The 24,874-nt window shown below is 41.7% G+C and overlaps 1 protein-coding gene across 1 annotated transcript in view; it reads left to right on the top strand.

Annotated features, from left to right (window-relative positions):
• Window positions 1-22,682, top strand: part of MAOB (monoamine oxidase B) — a 121,071-nt gene extending 98,389 nt beyond the window's left edge. The window contains exons 6-15 of the mRNA XM_027963635.3: window positions 16-157; window positions 1,584-1,733; window positions 2,731-2,890; window positions 8,109-8,205; window positions 9,363-9,416; window positions 12,651-12,708; window positions 16,033-16,130; window positions 19,535-19,646; window positions 20,390-20,452; window positions 21,663-22,682. Coding sequence (XP_027819436.2) covers window positions 16-157; window positions 1,584-1,733; window positions 2,731-2,890; window positions 8,109-8,205; window positions 9,363-9,416; window positions 12,651-12,708; window positions 16,033-16,130; window positions 19,535-19,646; window positions 20,390-20,452; window positions 21,663-21,815 — 1,087 coding nt within the window. The 3' untranslated portion in view covers window positions 21,816-22,682. The remainder of the gene's footprint in view (window positions 1-15; window positions 158-1,583; window positions 1,734-2,730; window positions 2,891-8,108; window positions 8,206-9,362; window positions 9,417-12,650; window positions 12,709-16,032; window positions 16,131-19,534; window positions 19,647-20,389; window positions 20,453-21,662) is intronic.
• Window positions 22,683-24,874: the final 2,192 nt, after the last annotated feature.

Genomic DNA, 24,874 nt, shown 5'->3' with positions numbered 1-24,874 from the left:
TTTCTTCCTGAGCAGATCTTCGAAGCAGCTTGCTATTCTCTTTGTGAACCTTTGCGTCTCCGCAGAGATCCATGAGGTCTCCGCTCTCTGGTTCCTATGGTATGTGAAGCAGTGTGGGGGCACGACCAGGATCTTCTCAACATCCAATGGAGGGCAGGTACCCATTCATACCCGGACCATTCCAATAAAAAACCACCACCACCTAATTGAAAAATCGCCATCATCCATCCTTCAGTCATGAACAGACGGAGCTGGAGGCATGCTTGTGGCTTTTGGAGTTTAAGCGTAGCAGCTCAAAGTGACTTTTGAAAGGGGGAGTCTGTTGTTAGGTACCAAATGTCACAACCCAGTGGCCAATAGCATTTAAAAATTAGGCTTTTTAATATACTTTTGCAATCTTCCATTTAGATATACATCCAATGATTAATATGTTTGCAAGAGACCAGCCGATGAACTGGGTACTTCTTAGAAAGCTCAACAGAGAAAATCAGAAATATATTTTCAATTAAAAACACATACACCACATGGAATTCATTCATTGCTTATTTCCTGAACCCCAGCCTTGTATAAGGGGCTGTGCTGGGCACTGTAGGAAATGGATTAGAGTTCTTAGATGATCTGCTTGACAGCGATTTTCCTTTTCTCTCCTTACTCTTCCTCCCCCTTCCTTCCTCTCATCTCCCTTTTCCTTCTTCCACTCCATTCTCTTTCTCCTTCACCTTCTTCTGGGAACTATTTGAAATAGTCTTTTTAAAATTTAGCTGAACCGAACACGTAGGAGGAAGTGGTCAGCTCAAATGTATGTACAATCATGCAGAACACTTTGAAGCGTTTTCCTGGGCTTGGGACAAGGGGGTGCAGGGAGGTGGAATGACCTCAGTGACCACAGAGACAGCAGGTACCTGACCCAGGGTGAGACAGACAGACTGTAACAGGGAGTAAGCTGGCCTGGGGACGGGTCGGCCAGCCGGGTTCTGAGACTGAGTGACAAGGAAAGGGGAAACAGGCCTATGTGGGCTCAGGCAAGTGATTGACCCAGCAACCCAATCAAAGGATGCAGGTATGGCACAGAGCCGGGGCAGTGGCCAGGCAGGTGGGACTTGGGAGTCAGGCTGAGGATGTCCACCTGAATTTGGAGCCTAGGAGCCCATCAGAACATAGCATGAAATGTGACTGTTAGAAAACTGGTGATTTTGTTGAAAGCGGCTTCCCAGGTGGCACTAGTGGTAAAGAATCTGCCTGCAATGCAGGAGACCCAAGTTGGATCCCTGGGTTGGGAGGATCCCCTGGAGGAGGGAATGGCAACCCACTCCAGTATTCTTGCCTAGAGAATCCCATGGACAGAGGAGCCTGGCGGGCTACAGGCCATGGGGTCTCAAGGAGTAGGACACGACTTAAGCTACTGAGGACAGATGCATCCATCATTAGTTAGAAAACAAAGGTGAAAAAAAAACAGCCACGAGAGCAACATGAAGCTAAATACCTCACACAGTAAAGATGTGTGAGGAAAACTAGCAATTTAGCAATTTGTATCTATTTTTATATTTCCTACTCACTCCTTGGGTCTTTTTTTTTCTTTCCAGGAGAGGAAATTTGTGGGTGGATCTGGTCAAGTGAGTGAGCGGATAATGGAACTCCTGGGGGATCGAGTGAAGCTGGAGAGGCCTGTGATCCACATTGACCAGACAGGAGAAAATGTCCTTGTGGAGACCCTAAACCATGAATTGTACGAGGTAACCAAGAGCCTTAAACCAGGTGGAGGAGACCAGAGTACCATAGGTAACCAGAGCATAAATAAAGCCAAGAATGTTCCAGATTTCACAGACAATGTCTTTGCCCAAAGTGAAAAAGCTACCTCTATCTGAAAGAAAGGAAAATGGAACCATAATATTTGGGGCTAAGTTGGAAGATTTATAAAATATATATTATCAATCCTCTGTATTGGGCTCCTGCAGAATTAGAAAACCAAAGAAAGCATTGATTTGATACATATTAAGTGCTTCTTATGTGCCTGGCATTCTTCTAGGAGTTGGAAACATAGCAGTGAACAAAACAGATAAAATTGCCTGCTTTCACGTGATTTATGTTCTAGTGAAGGAGAAAAGCTATAATCAAATATATAGTTAAAACATAGACAATGCCAGATAGTGATGAGGACTGTGGAAAAAACCAAGCAGGGAAAGGACAGGGGGATGATGCCAAAGGTGGGGTGGGCCATTGGTCATGCAATTTGAAATAAGGTCATCAAGGAAGGTCTCACTCAGAAGGTGATGTTTGAGAGCAGAACCCAAAGAGATGATCGATTGAGCAAGGTGGCTCTCTGGAGAATAATTTTTCAGATAGACTCAACATCAGTGCAAAGGCTCTGAGGTAGGAGCAAGCCTGGCATAATGAAGTAATAGCAAGGTAGTAAAAATGGTGATATTAAGAGGATTGTGGGGAAGAGTAACAGAAGATGAGATCAGAGATGTGACAGGTATTCCTCTCATGTATGGCCTTGAAAGTGACTGTGAGGAACTTGGCTTTGACTCCCAAGTGTGATGGGAAGTCATTGGAGGTTTTGAACTAAGGAACAATCAGAGCTCATTTTGATTTTAACAGGGCCCTTCTAGTTTCTCTGTTAAGAGATTAAGTGGGGGACAAAGGTAAAATGAGGGAGAAACATTAAAAAAAAAAAAGAGCAAAACCAACCCACCAACAATGTTTAATCACACCATTTTTTTTTTCCAGGCTAAGTACGTGATTAGCGCTGTTCCTCCTGTTCTGGGCATGAAGATTCACTTCAATCCCCCTCTGCCAATGATGAGAAATCAACTGATCACTCGTGTGCCTTTGGGTTCAGTCATCAAGAGTATAGTTTATTATAAAGAGCCCTTCTGGAGAAATATGGGTGAGTACTTTTCTTTGGTAGAAGGTCCAAGAAACTTGGTGCAAAGTTACACATTTGTGTATAACTGTTTTTGTTAGCATGCAAGCATGAAACATTCATCCAGGTTCTAAGGTCAGTTCCATCAAGTAAAGTACATTGGCACAAACTCATGGAATTAACTTTCCTTAGAATATGATTAACTCTTTTTATGATTCAATATAGGCTTCCCAGGTGGTGCTAGTGGTAAAGAACACACCTGCCAATGTAAGAGACCCTGGTTTGATCCCTGGGTTGGGAAGATTCCCTGGAGGAGGAAATGGCAACCCACTCCAGTATTCTTGCCTGGAGAATCCCCATGGACAGAGGAGTCTGATGGGCCACAGTCCATGGGGTTTCAAAGAGTCGTACACGACTGAGGCAACTTAGCACAGCACATCATAACTCAATATAATGTTTACTTAATCCTTTCACAAAATTTTGTGAAAATAGATTATTAACACTTTCTGATACAATTTTTTTAAAGTATGAGTTTATAGAGCCATTCACAAAGATGGGGATTCTGAAAATTTCCAGGCAATTTCTCCCTTGTGTCAGGATTCTACTGGGTAAAATAGATATTCAATAAGTGTGTTGCTCTGCTGGATAGAACATTACAGAGATGCCCACTAAAATACTAGATTCTGCAATGATGGAACTGTTCCAGAGTGATTCTTTCCAGTACAGCATCCACTGGTCACTTGTGTTGAGAATTGAATACTTGAAAGGTAGCTAATGAGACTGAGGACCTGAATTTTTCAATTTTGTTTCATTTTAATTGCTTTAAGGTCAAACGTAAGAAGCCACACATGGCTACTTCATTTTAATTGCTTTAAGTTTAAAAATATTATGCAGCCATTAAAAAAGAGAGAAATAATACCATTTGTAGCAGCATGGATGGACCTAGAGATTATCACACTGAGTGAAGTAAGCCAGACAAAGACAAATGCCATATGATATGACTTATATGTGGAATCTAAAAAGAAAAAAATACAAATGAGTTTATTTACAAAACAGAAACAGACTCACAGACTTAGAGAACGAATTTATGGTTACCCTGTGGGGAAAGATTGTGGGGAGGGATGGTTAGGGAGTTTGGGGTTTTCATGTACATACTGCTCTGTTTAAAATGGATAACCAACAAGGTCATAAATGTATAGCACAGGGAACTCGGCTCAATATTCTGTAATAACCTAAATGGGAAAAGAATCTGAAAAAGAATAGATACGTGTATATATATATATATTAATGCATTAACTGAGTCACTTTGCTATACCCTTGAAAATATCACAACATTGTTTTTTTTTCATTAATTAATTAATTTTTTTACTTTACAATATTGTGTGTTCCCCATCCTGAGTCCCCCTCCCACCTCCCTCCCCATCCCATCCCCCAGGGTCATCCCAGTGCACCAGCCTCATGCATCGAACCTGGACTGGCGATTCATTTCACATGTGATAATTTACATGTTTCAATGCCATTCTCCCATATCATCCCACCCTCGCCCTCTCCCACAGAGTCCAAAAGATTCTTCTATACATCTGTGTCTCTTTTGTTGTCTTGCATACAGGGTTATCGTTACCATCTTTCTAAATTCCATATATATGCATTAGTATACTGTATTGATGTTTTTCTTTCTGGCTTACTTCACTCTGTATAATAGGCTCCAGTTTCATCCACCTCATTAGAACTGATTCAAATGTATTCTTTTGAGTGGCTGAGTAATATTCCATTGTGTATATGTACCACAGCTTTCTTATCCATTCATCTGCTGATGGACATCTAGGTTGCTTCCATGTCCTGGCTATATAAACAGTGCTGCGATGAACACTGGGGTACACGTGTTTCTTTCAATTCTGGTTTCCTCGGTGTGTGAAAATATCACAACATTGTTAATCAACTTTACTCCAATATGAAATTTAAAAGCTTAAAAAAAGAAAAAAAAATTCAAATGCACAAAAGCCACACATGCCTACTATATTGAACAGCGCACTGCTAGAGTCTTATCACATTTACCCTCATCACAGCTCCTTTTCTTCCAAGAGGAGACCAGGTAAGAACAGTCAGTACCTGAGACTGAGGGCAAAGGGAAGGGTGGACTGAGATGAGGACCTAGATTACAGAAGATGAGAGGAAGGTTGTGCTGAAGGCAAAGGGGGAAAGTTACACATTTTTCCCTTCGGACAGTTCTCACTGTATCTACCCCTTTCCACCACATTGCAGCCTCCTAATCTTCCGCCTTTGCAGGACATTCTATTTAGGACTGTTACTGGGTTGGTGCATCAGTTGAGCAAGTAATCTATCTTTTCCAACGAACCGGACAGTGACCCATCATGGAGAGCTTGCTGGTGCTAAGCTGCTTCCCTCCGTGACCACAGACATTTCTCCACATCTTGGCATTTAAATCTACTTTATTTCAACAAGTGAATAAACAGTAATTCCCTGTATGGCTCTATCAAAATGTGTCCAGTAGTTATGCTGATAATAGGCATTTCCATTGTTTTTAAGTTTTTACTATTATATACGATGCTGCAATAAACAGCTTCTTCTGTATCGCTCTGAAGATTTGAAAAGGAGCATTTCTTTTTGATAAAATCTGCAACTTTTATCATTAATAAGGCTTCAGAACTATGTAAAATCATTTTGTCAATTATCTCTTTATCCTGTGCTCATTAATTTTTTTTTCTGCATCTGTTGCAGATATTTTCTTCCAGTGCATCATTTTTAAAAATGTGTTTATGATGGTCTCATCCTACTAGGAAATATATCTATATGCGCTTTTCTGGACCAACCATTCTTTTTCTCTGATCTTTGTCACTGGGTTACAAATGTGTTTTTTTTGTAGCACTCTATATAAAAGGGGCTTCCCCAGTGGCTCAGCGGTAAAGACTCCATCTGCAGTGCAGGAAATGCAGGTTGGATTCCTGGGTCAGGAAGATCCTCTGCAGGAGGGCATGGAGACCCACTCCAGTATTCGCGCCTGAGAAATCCCATGGACAGAGGAGCCTGAAGGGCTACAGTCCATAGGGTTGCAAAGAGTCACATAACACTAAAGCAACTTAGCATGCATACACATTCTCTCTTCATTATTTTTCCTATAATTTTGTCCTTGGTAAATATCAGTCATTTTTCCAGATGAATGTGATCATCAGCTCGGCATTCCTCCTTCCACACTCCCACACTAAAAAAAGCTTCTCATGTGTTATTTGATTCTGAATAGTCCTCTTTGCATGCATGTACTAAGTCATTTCAGTCGTGTCTGAATCTGTGTGACTCACAGGTAACAGTATTGGAGTGGGTTGCCATACCCTCCTCCAGGGCATTTTCCTGACCCAGGGTTTAAACCCACATCTCTTACATCTTCTGTGTTGGCAGGCAGGTTTTATTTTATTTTTTTAAACCACTAGCGCCACCTGGGAATAGTCCTCTTTATCACTGACCATAGGTACAATATCTTCTCTTTTCTCCCTGAGGATGTTACTTGCCACTTTGGGGGATACTTCTACTCTTTGTCTTTTTGTCCTGAGAGTTCCTTTTTGTTTGTTAGTTTGTTTCTTCTTTTGTTTGCTTCTTTTGTTAAAGGACTTTCTTAAATGTCTAGATGTCCTTGAATGCCCCTTTTTAAGAGTAAGGCTGGACCAAGTTAATCAGAAGTCCCCTATGCATGGGCAGAACTGCTCAGCTTTCTACCTACAAATGACAGAAATACTACTGTTGTCACATGACTTGTCCTGGCATGAACAGGACTTTTCTCTTTGCCCCTTGGTCCTTTGCTTCCTCCCAGTGCACCTGGGTGGTACAGAGGCCAAGCAACATCTCTGCCCAGGAAGCAGGGCCTCCACCCCAGCCAGTTCAGCTGACTGTGTGACCAGTGTGCCCTTGCTCTTTTCTCTTATCACATCCTATCTTCTTTCTTGTCTTCTTATAACATGGTGATTCCTTAGCTCTTTCTCTTGTATTCTTAAATCTTCTTAAATTCTCGGACAGACTTTAAACATTTCTTCTCCCCGTAGTTCAGTTTTTCTCAATGTTTTTTTCTAGCCCCACTACACCTGAGGGGCATGCAAGTGCCCCTCAATCCAGTGACCAACTAGGATGTTGATTCTCACAGATGCAAAGTGGGGAGGGTCATGAAGGGAGACAGAGAAGCAAATGCGGGTTAAAAGGTCTACAGGTGTGCCTGCTCACACACAAGTTGGGGACATTGCATTTCCTCCAAGTTCTTTCTCTAGTCTTTATTCCTCATTTTGAAGCCCTCTCATTGGATTTTCTATACAACCTTTGTTCCAAGGTATCCCACCATAATTTTGTTCAAACAAGCCCAATTTCCTAGTAAATGATGGAGCAGGAAGAGCGGTACACTGTAGTCGGATCTTATTCTAACATTTAAAATTCTGCCCTGACATTTTCACCATTGCTCTGTTGTATTCTTTTGATAAAATTACATATCTTTTTTGTTCAGGAGGGGAATCAGATAAACATGTTTGTCCAGAATGAGCTGAAATTGTTTCCTAAGTTATTCTGGAGGTGCTATATGAAATGCTCTTTGCCCTATCTACAGATAATCAAGAACTAGTTAGAATAAGTACGTGTGCACTATGTCACTTCAGTCATATCTGCCTCTTTGCGGCCCTTTGGACAATAACCTCCCAGGCTCCTCTGTCCATGAGATTCTCCAGGCAGGAATATTGGAGTGGGTTGCTATACCCTCCTCCAGGGGATATTCCTGACCCAGGGATGGAACCCACATCTCCTATGTCTCCTACATTTACAGACGGGTTCTTTTTATCTCTAGCACCATCAAGTGGCCCCTCATAAAGTGTAAATGTTCAGTGCCTTCTACAGGAATAGACTAGCATGTCTTCGACACATCTTTGATTTTGTGTAATTTCTTGTGAAAAAAGAAATGGGGACACAGGTGGTAACAGTAAGGGAAAACAAGATTTCATTTAATGGTGGCCTAGATTAATTCATGATATCACATTGCTTCTTTGCAGAGAGGAACTTAGCATTTGAGTTTTTCACCAAATGTTGGCTCCTTCATTCTCCAAACATCAGTTTGATTTGCCTTCATATATTTAGAGTATAGGTCTTATTTTCATCCTTTGGGCTTCTCAAATTGAAAACTGTATGCTTCATTGTAACTGCTACAGGTAGTTTTATAGGGTGATGAATGTCTTTTTCCATTTTGTTTTTCTCCAAGATTACTGTGGAAGCATGATTATTGAAGGAGAGGAAGCTCCAGTTGCCTATACATTGGATGATACTAAACCCGATGGCAGCTATCCTGCCATAATAGGGTAAGGCATGCTTGTGGTGGTGTGATGATCTTCCATATTGACAATATATTCCTATACCATCAATAATTGTGTCCCAAACTTTGTTCAATAATTTTTTACCCAATGTCACTTTTCTCCAAATCCAGCAGTAAGAAAGATCTTACTGATTTTCTACAAATAATGTCTTCTGGTAATTCCCTGATAGTCCACTGGTTAGGACTCCCTGCTTTCATTACAGGGGACACAGGTTCGATCCCTGCTCGGGTCCTACAAGTCACATGGCAAGGCCAAAAAATAATTTTAAATAATATCTTACAATGAATAAAAATTTAGAAAGGGATTAAAATATCAATAACATTTTAAACTGTGTTATGCTAGTTTTCTTCTTCATGTTTAGCACAGGGAGTTGATATATTATGGTAAGCTATCTTTTGTGAAAGCATGATACGAAGATTTGACTTATGGTGTTCCACTAAGAAGGCTTCTTGCAGAGGCTACATGAGCATCAATGGTACTTATGTGGGATGCTGAGATTTCCCATAAGAGAGAAGCCAAGACCAGCCCAGTTCTCAGTTTGGTAGGGAAGAGCAACGTAGATGTGGATGTCATGGGGATGGAGAGGTGGTGATTACCTGGAACAGCCAAAACTGAGATGGGTCTTAGGATATGTATGAGTTTATTTCAGAGAGAGCCAAAGGTCAAAAGAGGGAGATCAAAACCAGTTGGTTAGTTGAAGACAATCATAGGGCTGGAAATGGAGGCAGATTCTAGAAGGCTGGGCAATTGGGAGAAGCATATTGAAGACAGAACCAAAGAACAAGAACTGGATGGAACTGTAAAATCTCAGGCTCATCTTAGATAGGCATTTGAGACCCAGGGTGTATTCCTGTTGATCACCATCTATATATGGGGAGATGGCTTAGTCATGGTATACCCCCAGGCAAAAATTAAGGCCAGTGATCTGTTTTTAGTCCCTTGAATTCCTAAAACTAGAAGGTATCTTTTAATGTCAGGAATGTAACACCTAAATAGTAAAACATGGAACATAAGATAGTGTGTTGTTTGTTTCTTCTGGTTTACTTTTGATTTGTACACTAGACACATGTGTAGCTATAGAAATGAGCCCAAGATGATAGCATCCATTGATTTTCCCCCATTTTCTTGATTGTATGTTTTAGATTTATCCTTGCCCACAAAGCCAGAAAACTGGCCCGTCTTACTAAGGAGGAAAGGTAAGGAAAAAAGTATCCGTTCTTTCTTCCCTTCCTCTCTGCCTCCCTCCCTTCCTTCCTTTCCACCTCTCTCCCTTCCTGCGCTACCCTATACCCCTTTCCTTTTTTTCTCTCTGTTTCTTCTTTCTACCTACTTTCAACTTCACTTAACTTTTCAACTTAGAGACTGCTTAATGTATATTCCTAACATGACATGTCTGTTATGTTTCATCATGAGGGTCTTGTAGAGAGGCACAAGGCTGATAACTGAAGAACAAAGTATTCAAAATAATATTTGTTGAGTTTATCATACATAAGATACCATGCAAGGGGCTATGGAGAATACAAAAATAGATATAGCCCAGGAGCTGAAAACTTACTGGGGGAGGTGAAAACCAGGTAAACAAACGACCCCTTGCAGGGCACTCTGCCATACATCCTGCATGAATGATGCATAACAATGAAAAAGTATAGGTACAGACTGACTAGGTTCCCTGGAGGTGGCACTTTCTTTCAGCAGTTGGTACTCACCACTACCAACTATTTATTCCCATACCACCCCTGATAACACGGTGTGCTTCTGGCATGGTGTGCGTGCTTAGTCATGTCCGACTCTGCAAGTCCAAAGACTGTGTAGCCCGCCAGGCTCTTCTGTCCATGAGATTTCCCAGGCAAGAATACTGGAGCAGGTTGCCATTTCCTACTCCAGGGCACATTCCCAACCCAGGGATCAAAGCCATGTCTGCTGTGTCTCCTGCTTTGGCAGGCAGATTCTTTACCACTGCGCCACCTTGGGAGCCTCCCTGATAACATATTTACCAACTAAGAGCCCCTGGAGGGCTTCCCAGGTGGCACTAGTGGTAAAGAACCCGCCTGCCAATGCAGGAGATGCAGGAGACATGGGTTTGATCCCTGGGTCGGGAAGGTCCCCTGGAGAAGGAAATGGCAACCTACCTCAGTATTCTTGCCTGGGAAATACTGTGGACAGAAGAGCCTGGTGGGCTACAGTCCATGGGGTCACAAAGAGTCGGACATGATGAGCGTGCACACGCAAGAGTCCCTGGATACATTATGGCACATCCTCTCCTGCCTCCATTCTTAGCTCGCTGCTTTATGACAATTGCCACCACTGTGCTTGGCCAGGGCTATGGAGGTCTGATTGGGCCACTTACCTAAAGAATGTCCCCACTAGAATATCAAGATCCAAGGAGGGATGGATTGGGAGTTTGGAATTAGCAGATGCAAACTCTTGTACATAGAATGGATAGACAACAAGGTCCTGCTGTATAGCACAGGGAACTATTTCCAATATCTGGTGATAAACCATAATGGAAAAGAATATGAAAAAAAGAATGTACACAAATTACGTACAATAAAACATGTTATAAACCAGTAGTATTATCTGTAAATATTAATAATTACAGTATTAAGTAAAATAAAATGTTGCAAAACAGTAAAAAAAAAAATCTATGAAAGTAGGAAGTTTTGTCTGGTTGGTTCACTGCTGAATCTCCAGTGTGTGGAACAGATCTTTTCCCAATATGTCTTTTGATCATATTTATGGCTTATTCATTTTATACTATAATAAAGATTTAGCTTTTTATGAAATTAGGTTGATCCGTTTTTAAAATCATTGCTTCTGAATGGTCTATCATGCATAGAAAAGACTTTTCCATTTCAAGATTGTTTTAAATTACTCATATGCAGTGCTTTTCTGATTTCGTCTATTCTGTGTAAATCTTTAATCCTTCTGAAATATATTTTGGTGTAAGAAGTCACATAGGAGTCCAATTTTGCTTCTTTCAGGGTAGCCATTTCTCCCAGTGACATTTTATCAAATAACCTATCTTTTCTTCATGAGTTTAAAATGCTCACCTTTATGATTCTAAATTCCCTTATATATTTGGTTCTATTTAATTTTCTTTGTTCTGTGTGACTATTCCTCTGCTTCTGCTAAATTAGTCCTTTTATGTAAAAAGAAATTAGAAAGAAAAAATGAAAGAGAGAGAGATGGTAGGGTAGAAGGGAGGGAGGAAGGATGGAAGGAAGGAGGGATGGAAGAGAGGGAAGAAGGGAGGAGAAATTAGGAATTTTCTTTTTAAATTTATTTTATTGTAATATAGCTAATTTACAATGTTATGTTAATTTCTTCTGCACAGCAAAGTGACTCAATTATACATACATATACTAGGCATCTTCATATATTTTTATTTGTAGAAAGAGTTCCTGTATTTAAAATAATAATAATGATAATATTTTTGAAAGTCATTGACCTAACTTTATATCACCTGTTAAATCCCATTTAACAATACTATTCTATAAAAATCAGAATGGAAATAAGTCTTATCTTGTACCTTAATTAACTAATTATAACTTTTGGCTTATATCTGACTCCCCCCATAATCTCTTAAGGGCTATCGTTTATCAAGCATTTTTACATATGTACCAGTTGTTGTGGAGATAGTGAGGGACAGGGCAGCCTGGAGTGCTTCATGCAGTCCATGAGGTCAAAAAGTCGGACACGACTGAGCGACTGAACAACAACCACCAGTTACTCAACTGGAAACTTTATATGCTTTCTACCCATGGTTCTCAAACTTAATCACCTAGAAGGTTTGTGAAAACACAGATGCTGCCACTGCTGTTTCTGAGTTGGCAGGTCTGGGATGAGATCTGAGAGTCTGCATTTCTGACAAGCTCCCAAATGATGCAGTTGCTACTGGTCCTGGGGCCACACTGTCTTACCGTGATTAGTGAAAAATTCAGGCGAGTTTGTGGACAAAACTAAAGGTCAAAGAGCTTAAGTAACCTGCTTAAGACTTCACAGCATGGAAGAGACAGAAGCAGAATTCAAAGTTGTTCTTTCTCCACTTTGCGCATTTCCTCTTAGTGGGATGAGGAGAGAAGGAGGGTAGCAGGAATCCTATCTTGGTCCTCCCAGAATCTCCAGTGCTTAGGAAATTGACAACAGGTACACAAGGTTTCCTTTGATGAAGGAGTAAATTGCCCTGTGCCCCTGGTGATGCAGGCAATACATCCCTTTCTTTTCATTATAACTTTTTGTGACCTCGTAGATTTCAGATACTGGAACTAAAATAAAGTGCCTTGTTTTGAAAAGTTAAGATCAAATGTCAAGTGGAAGCGAAAGTTCAGAGGCTCAGAATCTTTTTGAATGATGAGAATCATAGGTACCTCTTCCACTTTTGCTTCCTTCTTCATTTTCATTTATTTATTTTTTCTCCCCTCTTCGCATAGGTTGAAGAAACTCTGTGACCTCTATGCAAAGGTTCTGGGCTCACAAGAAGCTTTGCACGTAAGGCTTCCCAACCCTTCCCTATGAGAGAGAGATCTTGCTTTTCTTTTTCTCTTTTTCTTTCTTTCTTTCTTTCTTTTTTTTTTTTCCGACTTTGGCAGCACTGTGCAGCATGTGGGATCTTAGTTCCCTGACCAGGGATTGAATCTGCACCCTGCAGTGGAAGCTGGGAATTGTAACTACTAGACCACCAGGGAAGTCCTGAGAGATCTTTCTTTGTTGTCTTGGGCCTAGCAGTGATGGGCTCAGGCAAGTCAGGTTCTAGAGCTCATGTTTTCCTTGATCTTTTCTTGGAGGGGTGTGCACAACAGGGCTGGTCAACTTATGAGTTGTCCCAGAAGGGATGGGCCCTGGCTAGTGGCAGCTTGAAAAGTGAAAATGAAGTCATTCAGTCATGTCTGACTCTTGGCAGCCACATGGACTATAGCCTACCAGGCTACTCCATCCATGGGATTTTCCAGGCAAGAGTACTGGAGTGAGTTGCCATTTCCTTCTCCAAGTGGCAACTTAAAGACCCTGCAAACTAATGTGTTTTACGTGATGCTACCCTTGTCCCTGAGTTTAGAGCTCTTCCTGGAGCAGGGAAGCAATGCTAATTGGCTCAAGGTAAGCCTTAGCTGAGCTTCCTAGACATCTTTGCAGGTAGTTCTCCTCCCCTCTGCGTGGCTAAAGGTGGGATGATATGGGAGGCAGGGCAGTAGGGGCATTTGGTGATAATCAAAGGACCCAATGTGCCCATAACCAGTAACCATAACCACCACCCCCATCAATATTTAAAACAATAAGCCGACATTTCCTTCCATTCACCAGACTGCTGGGTTTTTAATGTTTTGACATGGATTACATCACCTTTTGAAAGCTTTTATTAAATCCAGTTATCCATGAATCATTTGAAGACAATGGAAAACAATGTACAAATGAGCGATTAAAGCATAAGGAAAATCTAATGAAGGGGCTAAGAATGTTTAACTTGTTAAGCCTCTTAAATCCAAATCTCTGCACCGCACATCATGACCTAGTTGAACAGCTCCATGGCTTCATCTTATCTCTTAAACATTTATTTTGCTCAGCTTTGCAATGGCTGACTTCCTCCTAGTCAAAAGTTGTTGTGGTTTTTGAATTTGTCATTTTTGTTCATCCTTTTAAAGCAAGAGTTACTTGTTATAGGTGAAACACATGCTCTTGAAGCTTCACAGAATTAATCCTCAGCAAATGAACAAGAATGACAAATTGATTGGTTTGGAGAGAAACATAATTATAATGAAGAATGGGTTTTGTTTCATTTTTCACTGTCATACACCATTTAACAAGATTAAATATAAGCATAGCCTCTGGACACAAGGATACTGTGAGTGAGGTAGCAAAATCCAAACTCTATGCACATTAAAAATTAATCCTGTCACAGCTGCTAAAATTGACTGGTCTTTCTATTTAAAAAATACAGTTCAAGATATTTCTTCCTGGTAGATACTCAAGCTTTGTTGAAGTTACGTTCTGAGACACCCTCAGGCTGAGGCAGTGCAGAGCTGAGGTTCCTCCAACCACCTGTGAGATGGTTGTTTGGGGAACCCCAGTGGGAGAGGAAAGCAGTTCTCATATTCCCAAAAAGCTGATCATTTTTAACAGGGGAACAGTCTCTTTTTCTTAGAAAAATATATATAATTAATTTCTGATGATAAAAATGAGTTGTTTGCTCTTGGCAGAGAGTGGCACTTACTTTGGCATTTGTCCTGGGAGCAGGGAAAGGTGAAACATGAAGTCCAAACTTTCTTCGGATTGGCTGACTGGATATAGGCAGAGAAGGATGCTTATCACACTCAGATGCAGAGAGGGAAGAGGGCTGGGCTGGAGACATCAGAGGCACTTATACCTAGCAGAAAGGGCCTTGTGCTTTGTTCATTGTTACAAATAGCTATCCAAAGTCCCATGTGTGACTGCAATTGTTTTAAATGAAACATCTTTTCCAAATCTCTTTTTACAACTAACATTTTTCTCTTAAGACTTGCCATGTTGATTTTATTAACTTTTCAAAATAATGCTTAATGATAACACTTATGTTTACTTTTTATAATACAACTTGAACTTCACAAAACCTCAGCTAATGTTTTGCCTATCCATGGCAAAAACATATTTTTCAGGCTGATCGTTGCCTGCATGTATTGCCATCAATGGGCTTCAGCTGGTAAAGAATCTGCCTGCAATGCAAGAGACCCCAGTTTGATTCCTGGGTCAGGAAGTTCCCTTGGAGAAATGATAGGCTACCCACTCCAGTATTCTTGGGCTTCCCTTGTGGCTCAGCTGGTAAAGAATCTGCCTGCAATGCAGGAGACCTGTGTTTGATCCCTGGGTTGGAAAGATCCCCTGGAAGAGGGCATGGCAACCTACTCCAGTATTCTTGCCTGGAGAATCCCCATGGACAAAGAAGCCTGGTGGACTACAGCCCATAGGGTCTCAAAGAGTCGGACATGACTGAACGACTAAGCACAGGACCACACCGCACATTGCCATCAACAGAATTGCCTACATCCCATGAAAACATTAATTCGTCTGTCCTAGCTTCTCTTAACAAAGTTGACTTGCACCAAAAATGTGAATCTGGTCATTCTTTTTACTTAATAGGCAGTCTTTCTACTTTTTTTCCTCCTCCTTACTCCAGTAAGCATAAATCCTTTTTCAAACTTGTCCTGAAACTATTAGGCACTAAAAGCTTCTTAATACCTAAGACCACTTTAAACATGGAGCTAGACAATTGCAGTTTATGAACGGTACCTGGGACATGAATGAAGCAAGTATGAAAACTGTCTAAGTCAGAATTTCTTAGAAGTTTATAACCAAGGACATTTACATGTCCAAAGTCATATCTCTGAAAACATCAGAACAGTAAGGCTTTATTTTAGACATAGGGCTTCCCCGATAGCTCAGTTGGTAAAGAATTTGCCTGTGGTGCAGAAGACCCCTGTTCTATTCCTGACTCAGGAAGATGCACTGGAGAAGGGATAGGCTACCCACTCCAGTATTCTTGGGCTTCCATTGCAGCACAGCTGGTAAAGAATCTGCCTGCAATGCGGGAGACCTGGATTCAATCCCTGGGTTGGGAGGATCCCCTGGAGTAGGGAACGGTTACCCACTCCAGTATTCTGGCCTGGAGAATTCCATGGACTGTAGAGTCCATGGGGTCGCAAAGAGTTGGACACAACTGAGTGACTTTCGCTTTAGATATACGTTGGTTCTCCAGTATGAAGCCTACTGTGATGTGTTTGATTTATTCTGGATGAGATCACTTCCTTTGGTTCTCCTCTGAGTTTTTGTCACTCTGCCTTGCAGCCAGTGCACTATGAAGAGAAGAACTGGTGTGAGGAGCAGTACTCAGCAGGTTGCTACACTTCCTACTTTCCTCCTGGGATCATGACTCAATATGGAAGGTAGAGTAAAAGTGGGCTCAGTTCTAACTGAAATTCCCTGAACCCGAATCCATAACTCTAAGAAGGTTCATGTAGCTCTTCTCCCTTGTTTCTTATAAATGCTGGGGAAAAAAATCCCCAGATCCCCAGGGTTCCTTTGTATCTTGTGAATCTCACTACTGAAGTCATTGCAATGCCACATCATGGTGGTGCTTTGGGCTCTGAATTCCTCTGAAGGAGCAATCCCAATCAATAGAACCAAAGAAGACTGCAGCCTAAGATTAGGAATTTAGATAGGGGGTTCATGTATATTGTCAGAACTGTTTTTATAGCAAGTGTAGGGCTCAGTGAAACTTCCTCAAATGGTACCACATAAGTGTCAACATGGGTACAGCATTATAAAAGCAAATTGAGTTCTAGACTGGGGATAAAGGGACTTGGGTTCCACTCCTGATTCTACCAATAACCAACTTTTCCATCCTGGACAGGCCACTTCTCTGAACCTTATTTTCCTTATCAGGTGTATGAGAAAACACAAGGCAGCATACAGTAGACAAGAATCAGTATGTTAATGAGAGCATACTTTTTTTAAACGTCTTTATTGGGATATAATTCACATACCATTACTTTGCCAACAAAGGTCTGTCTAGTCAAAGCTATGGTTTTTCCAGCAGTCATGTATGGATATGAGAGTTGGATTATAAAGAAAGCCGAGCATTGAAGATTTGATACTTTTGAACTGTGGTGTTGGAGAAGACTCTTGAGAGTCCCTTGGACGGCAAGGAGATCCAACCAGTCCATCCTAAAGGAAATGAGTCCTGAATGTTCATTGGAAGGACTGATGCTGAAGCTGCAACTCTAATACTTTGGCCACATGATGGAAAGAACTGATTCACTGGAAAAGACCCTGATGCTGAAAAAGATTGAAGGCAGGAGAAGAAGGGGATGACAGAGGATGAGATGGTTGGATGGCATCACTGACTCGATGAACATGAGTTTGAGTAAGCTCCAAGAGTTGGTGATGGACCAGGAAGCCTGGCATGCTGTAGTCCATGGGGTTGCAAAGAGTCAGACACAACTGAGCGACTGAACTGAATTCACATACCGTAAAATTCACCCATTCAAAATGCATAATTCAATAGCTTTGACATTTTATAGCGTTGTGCAGACGAGTATGAATCATTAGTGTTTAGTTTATTGTAGTTAACAAGGTATGACAATAATACAGCAGTAACTATTACGACCGTTAGAGTATTACTAAACCAAGAGATCATTTGGTACCAAGAGCTCAATCTAAACAGAACAGGAAATGTAGAGTGATGAGTAAAAGCCTGAGTATGTAACAGAAAAAAAAAAGGGGGGGCGTGAGTAAATGTAAACGGCTAATCAATCTGTTCATGAAAACCAGTCAAAGAAGGATTGAAACCTGCTTGTGAGAAGATACATAGTGGCTTTGGTTAGCACTGTCCCATCTTCCTGAAGATGGCAAAATATCATCTACGAGGTCATTCTGGGGTAAAAGGGCACCACCTGACTAGTTACTGGGTCAATAAGCTAATTTTTGTATATGCTGATTGTAGACGATGTCAGTAATAATTGTTTCATTCATCACTTATTACCTATGTGCCAACTATTTGCCAAGCATTCTGCTGAAAACTTCAGTATAGGCAGACCTCGAAGATATTGAGGGTTCAGTTCCAGACCACTACAATAAAGTGAGTCACACAATTTTTTTTGTTTGTTTCCTAGTGCATAGTTTCCTTGTTAGTACAGTGATGAGTATCCCCACCTGTCAGGTGGGAGACCAGGGTTACATTCCCCGAAGCGGAGGTGAGCTCTTTTGGAGCTTCCCAGGTGGCACTGTGGTAAAGAGTCTGCCTGCAATGCAGGAGACTCCGGTTCGATCCCTGGGTTGGGAAGATCCCCTGGAGGAGGGCCTGGCAACCCACTCCAGTATTCTTGCCTGGAAAACCCTTCCTGAATACCCTTAGGCTCTGCAATCCATTCTGGCTAAGGATAATTCCAGATGATGCTGTGTATTTTTATCAGCGTTCTAGTCTTTTATAATATCTTCTATTCTCCTCCTGTTGTTTTTTTTTTTTTTTCTTGATGGCTGCAATAAGGGTAGGTGAAAGAAAACCCACCAATTCAAGCCAACTTTTGTTTTCTCTGAAGGGTCCAGTGGTGTGCAGTGTTGGCTAAGAGTGAGGGTATTAGCTCTGGACATCCACATCCATTATCTGGAATATAATGGAAACATGGAATAGGATGAATAATGCCATATTGATGGTGCCTCCCTTATGGTATTTTTGTCAGGGTAACAGCAAACTACCCCTCTTAGAAACCAAGTGCTGTGACCTCCTGTCCTATTATGTAGCATATGGGCTTCTTGTTGCTGTTGTTTAGTCACTCAGTCATATCAGACTCTTTGCAACCCTATGGACTATACCCTACCAGGCTCCTCTGTCCATGGGGATTCTTCAGATAAGAATACTGGAGTGAGTTGCCATTTCCTCCTCCAGGGGATCTTCTTGACCCAGGGATCAAACCTGCATCTCTTACATTTCCTGCATTGCAGGGAAATTCTTTACCACTAAGCCACCAGGAAGCCCAGGGCAATTTTCTTTAGTGGAGGCAATAGCCAAACAGTGCTGACATCAGAAGACTACCTTTCAGCAGCTGGAAGTAAGTTCTTCATTCTTGAAGGAAGGTCTAGGTGGACCTAATGTCCACCATAGATCCTGTACCTCCATATTCTCATCTGCAAAATGAGGATAATGATAGTATTGACCTCATAGGTTTGTGGTAAATATTAATGCACTTAGAAGAGCACTTGGTGCCCCCCAAAATGTTAACTGTTTATCAATTAATGCAATAAAACTCTTCACACTGATAAAGTGCTCAATGAATGGTTATTGTGGATAGTGATATTCACAGATTTGTTGAATGTTGCTGGTAAGAAAGGTTTTAAAAATCACTGGATCACACCCCTTACGGGATGGGAAAGCTGGAGCTCAGTGAGAGGACACTTTGGCAAATTCACTGGTGGAATGACCAGGTGGGAACTGGGGACACGGGTCTCCTTGCTCAAACCTGGTGAATCATAAAAGGAGCTTATCCATGACCAGGCACATATAGTCCCTCACTTCATGTACTCGAAGCAAATGCTTCTTTTACCTCGGTTGATGGCAGCCCCTTTACCTGTAAGCTCTTGGGGTAGGAGTGAATTGTGGCTTTTATTCCACTTTTGTCTGTGACAAAGATCATGCAAGAACTGAAGGAAACTGTGAACCTCATTCCAAAATTGCCATTGGACCTCCTGCCATTTAAAATCTGAGGGAAGTGATCAGCCTTGGTCTTTGTAGGAAGGCTCTCCTCTGGCTCTCTGAGACTGACCATTTTTATCTCTTTGCTTTCTTTTCAAGGGTTCTACGCCAGCCAGTGGGCAGGATTTACTTCGCAGGCACAGAGACTGCCACACACTGGAGTGGCTACATGGAGGGGGCTGTGGAGGCTGGCGAGAGAGCGGCCCGAGAGGTAGGGCCTGAGGTCATGCGCTGTGGAGAAGGAAGTAACTCAGGGTCCTAACAAGCAGGTTAAAGATGTCTGAGATCCTGGAGGCCAACTCCCCATTAACCCCCATCTGAAAAACCACAAAACACCCTTTAACAGTAGTCTCGGGTGAAATGAACACCTTAACCCCAAAGTAATGAGTCCAAGGTAAAAAGACTCCATGGGGCAAAATATCACCATAGCTATACTTGAGAGAGAACCTCGGTCTAATATTATGAAACCGAACATGTTTACCCTAGGACTCAGAATTCATTTATGTATTTTCTGACAGTTCCGCTGGTCTCATCCCTATTAAGGTGTGTTTGCAGCTACTGAGATTTATTGTGAGTCTAATGATTGTGCTTAGTCTCTCAGTCGTGTCTGACTCTGTGTGACCCAGGCAAGAATACTGGAGTGGGTTGCCATGCCCTCCTCCAGGGCAACTTCCCAATCCAGGGATCGAACCCAAGTCTCCTGCATTGCAGGCAGATTCCTTACCACTGAGCCACCAGGGAAGCCCAAGATGCCACAGATGAAAGGTCTTTTGGATATTTTTTGAAGGTTCAGTGGACTACACTGGCTTTTACCCTGGGGTGTTTAATGGATATCCCAAAAGACATTGTTAGTCTGTATTTAAAGAGCAGATTAGGAGATTAAGAGAAAGATTAGTAGATTGGGAGAAAGACAGTGTTGTTTTTGTTATTCACCAAAATGCTCTTTCTTTTCAGATCCTGCATGCCATGGGCAAGATCCCAGAGGATGAAATCTGGCTGCCTGAACCAGAGTCTGTGGTAGGTTCTATTTTATTTCATGAATTTAAATTTCTTTACTTTGAGAACAGTTATTTGCAAATAGAACACACTTGTATATATTCACAGACCCTCCCCGTAATGATTCAACCCATGGATGTTTAAAGGGATGTCATGGGTTAGGGCAGAGGGAAGGGATTTAGAAGAACTTTGATAAATTTGTAGCTGCCACATGCCTTGCAGATTATCAGGAAAAATATTTTTTTGGTCAGGTGAGATTACTCAGAGAGTTCTAGGCTTATTAAGAACTCGATAAAGGTCTCTTGAATAAACCTCTAACCTGGTGATAGGGTGGAGGAAATGAAGGGAAGATAACTCAGTATCCTCTGTTCAGAGGGCAAAGAAGTAGAATGAAACAGAGCAGATTTAAATTAAAAATGCATTTTCAATATGCCTCTCATTTTGTAATAAGACCCCAGGAGATTTTCCTGACTGGAAGGAAGGATACATAGAGGGATAGAGTGAAATGCATTGCAGAGGACAAGTGTCTGAAAGGTCAGAGTTACTCGTCTATCAGGTAGAAGGTCAAAGGCAATAGCCTGGCCACCCCAAAGTCTTTCTCTTAGTGCTTCTGTCAGAGATGGGATTGAGGACTGAGTGGACCACAGATCAGTTCACTCAACACATTTATTGTGCAACCTGCCCCTGGCACAATAGTTACTGTGCCATCAGCCACTGGGATAATGGTACAACCTCACTTTCAGAGCTCAGCACGTGGTGGGGAGAAGAGATGACAACCTAAAAGCCCCATGTGCGATGAAGATGACGTGCTGAGAATGTAAAAAGAGAGAGTCAACTTAGCTTGGGGACACTGGAAAGGCTCCTGGAGGAAGTGAGGGGGAAACTGAGGCTTGAAGTTAGTGGTCAGAGTTAGCTAATTCAAGGGCCCCGTGGTTGGAGAGCATCACTGACTCAATGGACGTGAACTTGGACAAACTCTGGGAGTTGATGAAGGACAGGGAGGCCTGGCATGCTGCAGTCCATGGGGTCGCAGAGAGTCGGACATGGCCAAGCAACTGAACAACAAAAACTTGTGGGGAATGGAGATGAATGTTCTGAGCAAAGGGAATGTGATGTTTCATGGCCCGAGGTTGGCAAATGTGAGTCACATTCAGAGAACTGGGGGAAATACAGACTTCTTGGAGCAAGGTGCACAAGCCCTGTACTGACACCAAGTATTCTCTGACCCCAGGATGTCCCTGCGAAGCCCATCACCACCACCTTCTTGCAAAGGCATTTGCCCTCCGTGCCAGGCCTGCTGAAGCTGATTGGATTGACCACCATCATTTCAGCAACTGCTCTCGGCTACCTGGCCCACAAGAGGGGGCTCCTGGTGCGAATCTAAAGAGAGGGCATCTGTAACCACACCCTGGTGTGTGGGTTTGGGGGAAAGCATTGTAATAAAGTTCCACAAAGATGCAAAGAATTTAGAGTGAGGAGGGGAGCATGACGATCAGTCAGACTTTCTGACCACAGGATACACAGTCTCTCTTTCTCCATTTGGACACCTGTGTATTGTCTAGTACCTAGCTTAGCAGTCTGTCTCACCCACTTCCAAGTTCACTGGCTCCAGAATCTTTACAGTAGTTAAATTGGCTTGTGAAACGTCCTTGCTACCCTACTATACATCGCCCAGGCACACACACACACACACCCCACTACTGTTTTCTTCCCTCTATGGCTTTGTGCTTGTCCTTCCTCTTTCCTGTAATGTCCACAACCTTCCAGGTTCTCTGCATTTGTCCTTAGAATCCCATATTGTTACAGCTGGAAGAACTTAGACACCATCCCAACCCTTACTTTCTATTTTAGAGTTGAGCAAACTGAAATGGAGAGAGGAGGAACTTAATGGCTCAATGTCCACAATAAGCCACTGATATTTTGGTGACTAGGACACAGGTCCATTGCTTTATCCTGTCTCTTGGGATGGATTGCCCAATCACCCTTCTCTACTCCCTGCCAAGGTCGCTGATAGTGTTCCCTTGGGTAGGTTTACTCTTTACTAAGTTGTTTTGTGCTACTCAGATGCTACTACTCAGTGTATATCCTTAAGTCTTACTGTCTTGGGCAGTGTGTCTTCAGCTCATTTTACTTTTTTTTCATGGTAAGAGTTCTTGTCTTGTCTTCCTTTTGTATCCTCCACTGAATCTGGATACAAAGGTTGGTGCACATTTGGGTAATTCAATAATTCAAATAAAGTTGATTGACCAGATGTCTGTTGTCTTTTCTTTTTGGGTAATGACTTTCAGGGGTTTTGATAGATCAAATCAAGATTCAGTATTAGGCATATAATTGAGGCTTAAAAGCATTTAGTCAAAATTTCCTTGAAGCTCAGATGATGCATGCATTTTGACTGTGTGATCCATCATGGGTGGCGTCTATGTGAGCACTTGGCAAGTGATTTATAATGATATGATAAGGATGCTAAAAGACAGAGCTCCTTGTTCCTGCCCCCCAAAATGCTGTCAAAATAATTGACATATTAAGCAAGATGCTTTAACAATTAAGATAATTGCAATATTTCAGTTGACCTTTCATATGCCTGTTAATGCAAAGCTTTTTACTAGGTACACTCATTAATTTAAAACCACAGTCCACAGTCCATTAAATCCTATTTGAACTACTTTTTAAATGAGATCTTCATTTCAAAGTACTCATACATTTCAACTCCCAAGGTCAGCTTTTATCAGGATATATTTTAAATCCATAAATGACAATTCTCACATGCTCCTTTAGAAAATGAATGTTATTATTCTTAGCATAAATGACATTTAAGAAATCTCCCAGGAGTAATCAATAATAATATAGTTTCTGATTTTACAGTGACATTTACACTTGTGAATTTGTAGGAACTTTAGAGACTAAATGAGGAGATGAAAAAACCAGCTAAGACTTATGAAGTGATTTCCCTAGCAGTCTGGTGGTTGGGACTCCGAGTTTCTACTGCAAGAGGCACAGTTTGGATCTCGGTCAGGATACTAATGTTCTCACATGCTGTGTGGCACGGCCAAAATAAAAAGACTTCTGCAACAATTTTGGTTTTTGTATCTGTCTAGACGTATAATGTATTTGGCCTAGGAGTGTCTACTTGAGCATGTTGCCCTTTAAAACAGCCCCACCCACCCTGAGAGTTGTCATACTACTCAACTCCAGCATATCCATTAAGTGAAAGATGTTAGTTGCTCACCAGGCTCCTCTGTCCATGGAATTCTCCAGGCAAGGATTCTGGAGTGGGTTGCCATTCCCTTCTCTGGGTTATCTACCTGATCCAGGGATCAAACCCGGGTCTCTTGCATTGCAGGCAGATTCTTTAGCATCTGAGCCATGAGGGAACACCCATTATGAAAGAGTCAAGTAAAGGATTACCTGCTTCAGGAATCTCCTGGACCACTCGTCCTCCAACCAGGCCAGTGGAGGATGCCCAGTGTTCTCCCAGTATCACTTCTTGTTCTGTACGACATAGAAAAGAAAATGAAAGTGTTAGTCACTCAGCCATGTCTGACTCTTTGAGACCCCATGGACTGTGGCCCTCCAGGCTTCTCTGTCCATGGGATTCTCCAGGGAAGAATACTGGAGTGGGTTGCCATGCCCTTCTCCAGGGGATTTTCCCAACCTGGGGATCGAATGTGGGCCTCTCACACTGCAGGCAGGCTCTTTACCATCTGAGCCGCCAGAGTAGCACTTAAACTGTGATACTGCAATTATGACATCTTGTTAAATTACATGACTTGAGGTGCCAAGTTACATTCGATATTAATTACCAAGGTAAATCCTGAGATAGATGAAAATGGGAAACTTTAAATGAAAGACCTAAAAACCGATTTCTTGTCTGATGAAACCTCTCACCAGTTTTGAGTGTATGAAAAGAATGAGAATTAATTTTTTTTCTTGAAATATAGTTGATTTACAATATTCTGTTAGCTTCAGGTGTACAGCAAAGTTATTCAGTTACATATATATATACATACATACATACATATATTCTTTTCATTCTCCTGTTATAGGTTTTTTTTTTTTTCAAGAAAATGGATATATGTGGAATCTAAACAATTATACAAATGAACTGTTTTACAAAACAGAAATAGACTCACATAGTACACAAACTTATGGTTACTAAAGGGGAAAGAGGGGAGGGATAAATTAGGAGTTTGAGATGAAAATATGAACACTACTGTATATAAAATGGGATTCCCAGGTGGCATTAGTGATAAGGAATCCGCGTGTCAATGCAGGAGAATTAAGAGACGAAGTTTCAATCCTTGAGTCGGAAGATCCCCTGGAGGAGGGTGTGGAAATCCACTCCAGTATTCTTGCCTGGAGAATCCCATGAGCAGAGGAGCCTGGTGGGCTACAGTCCATGGGGTTGCAAAGATTCGGACATGACTGAAGTGACTTAGCATACAT

The sequence above is a fragment of the Ovis aries genome, chromosome X, assembly GCF_016772045.2.
Source record: "Ovis aries strain OAR_USU_Benz2616 breed Rambouillet chromosome X, ARS-UI_Ramb_v3.0, whole genome shotgun sequence".
NCBI classification, from domain to species: domain Eukaryota; kingdom Metazoa; phylum Chordata; class Mammalia; order Artiodactyla; family Bovidae; genus Ovis; species Ovis aries.
This window is presented reverse-complemented; position numbering and strand designations above follow the sequence as displayed.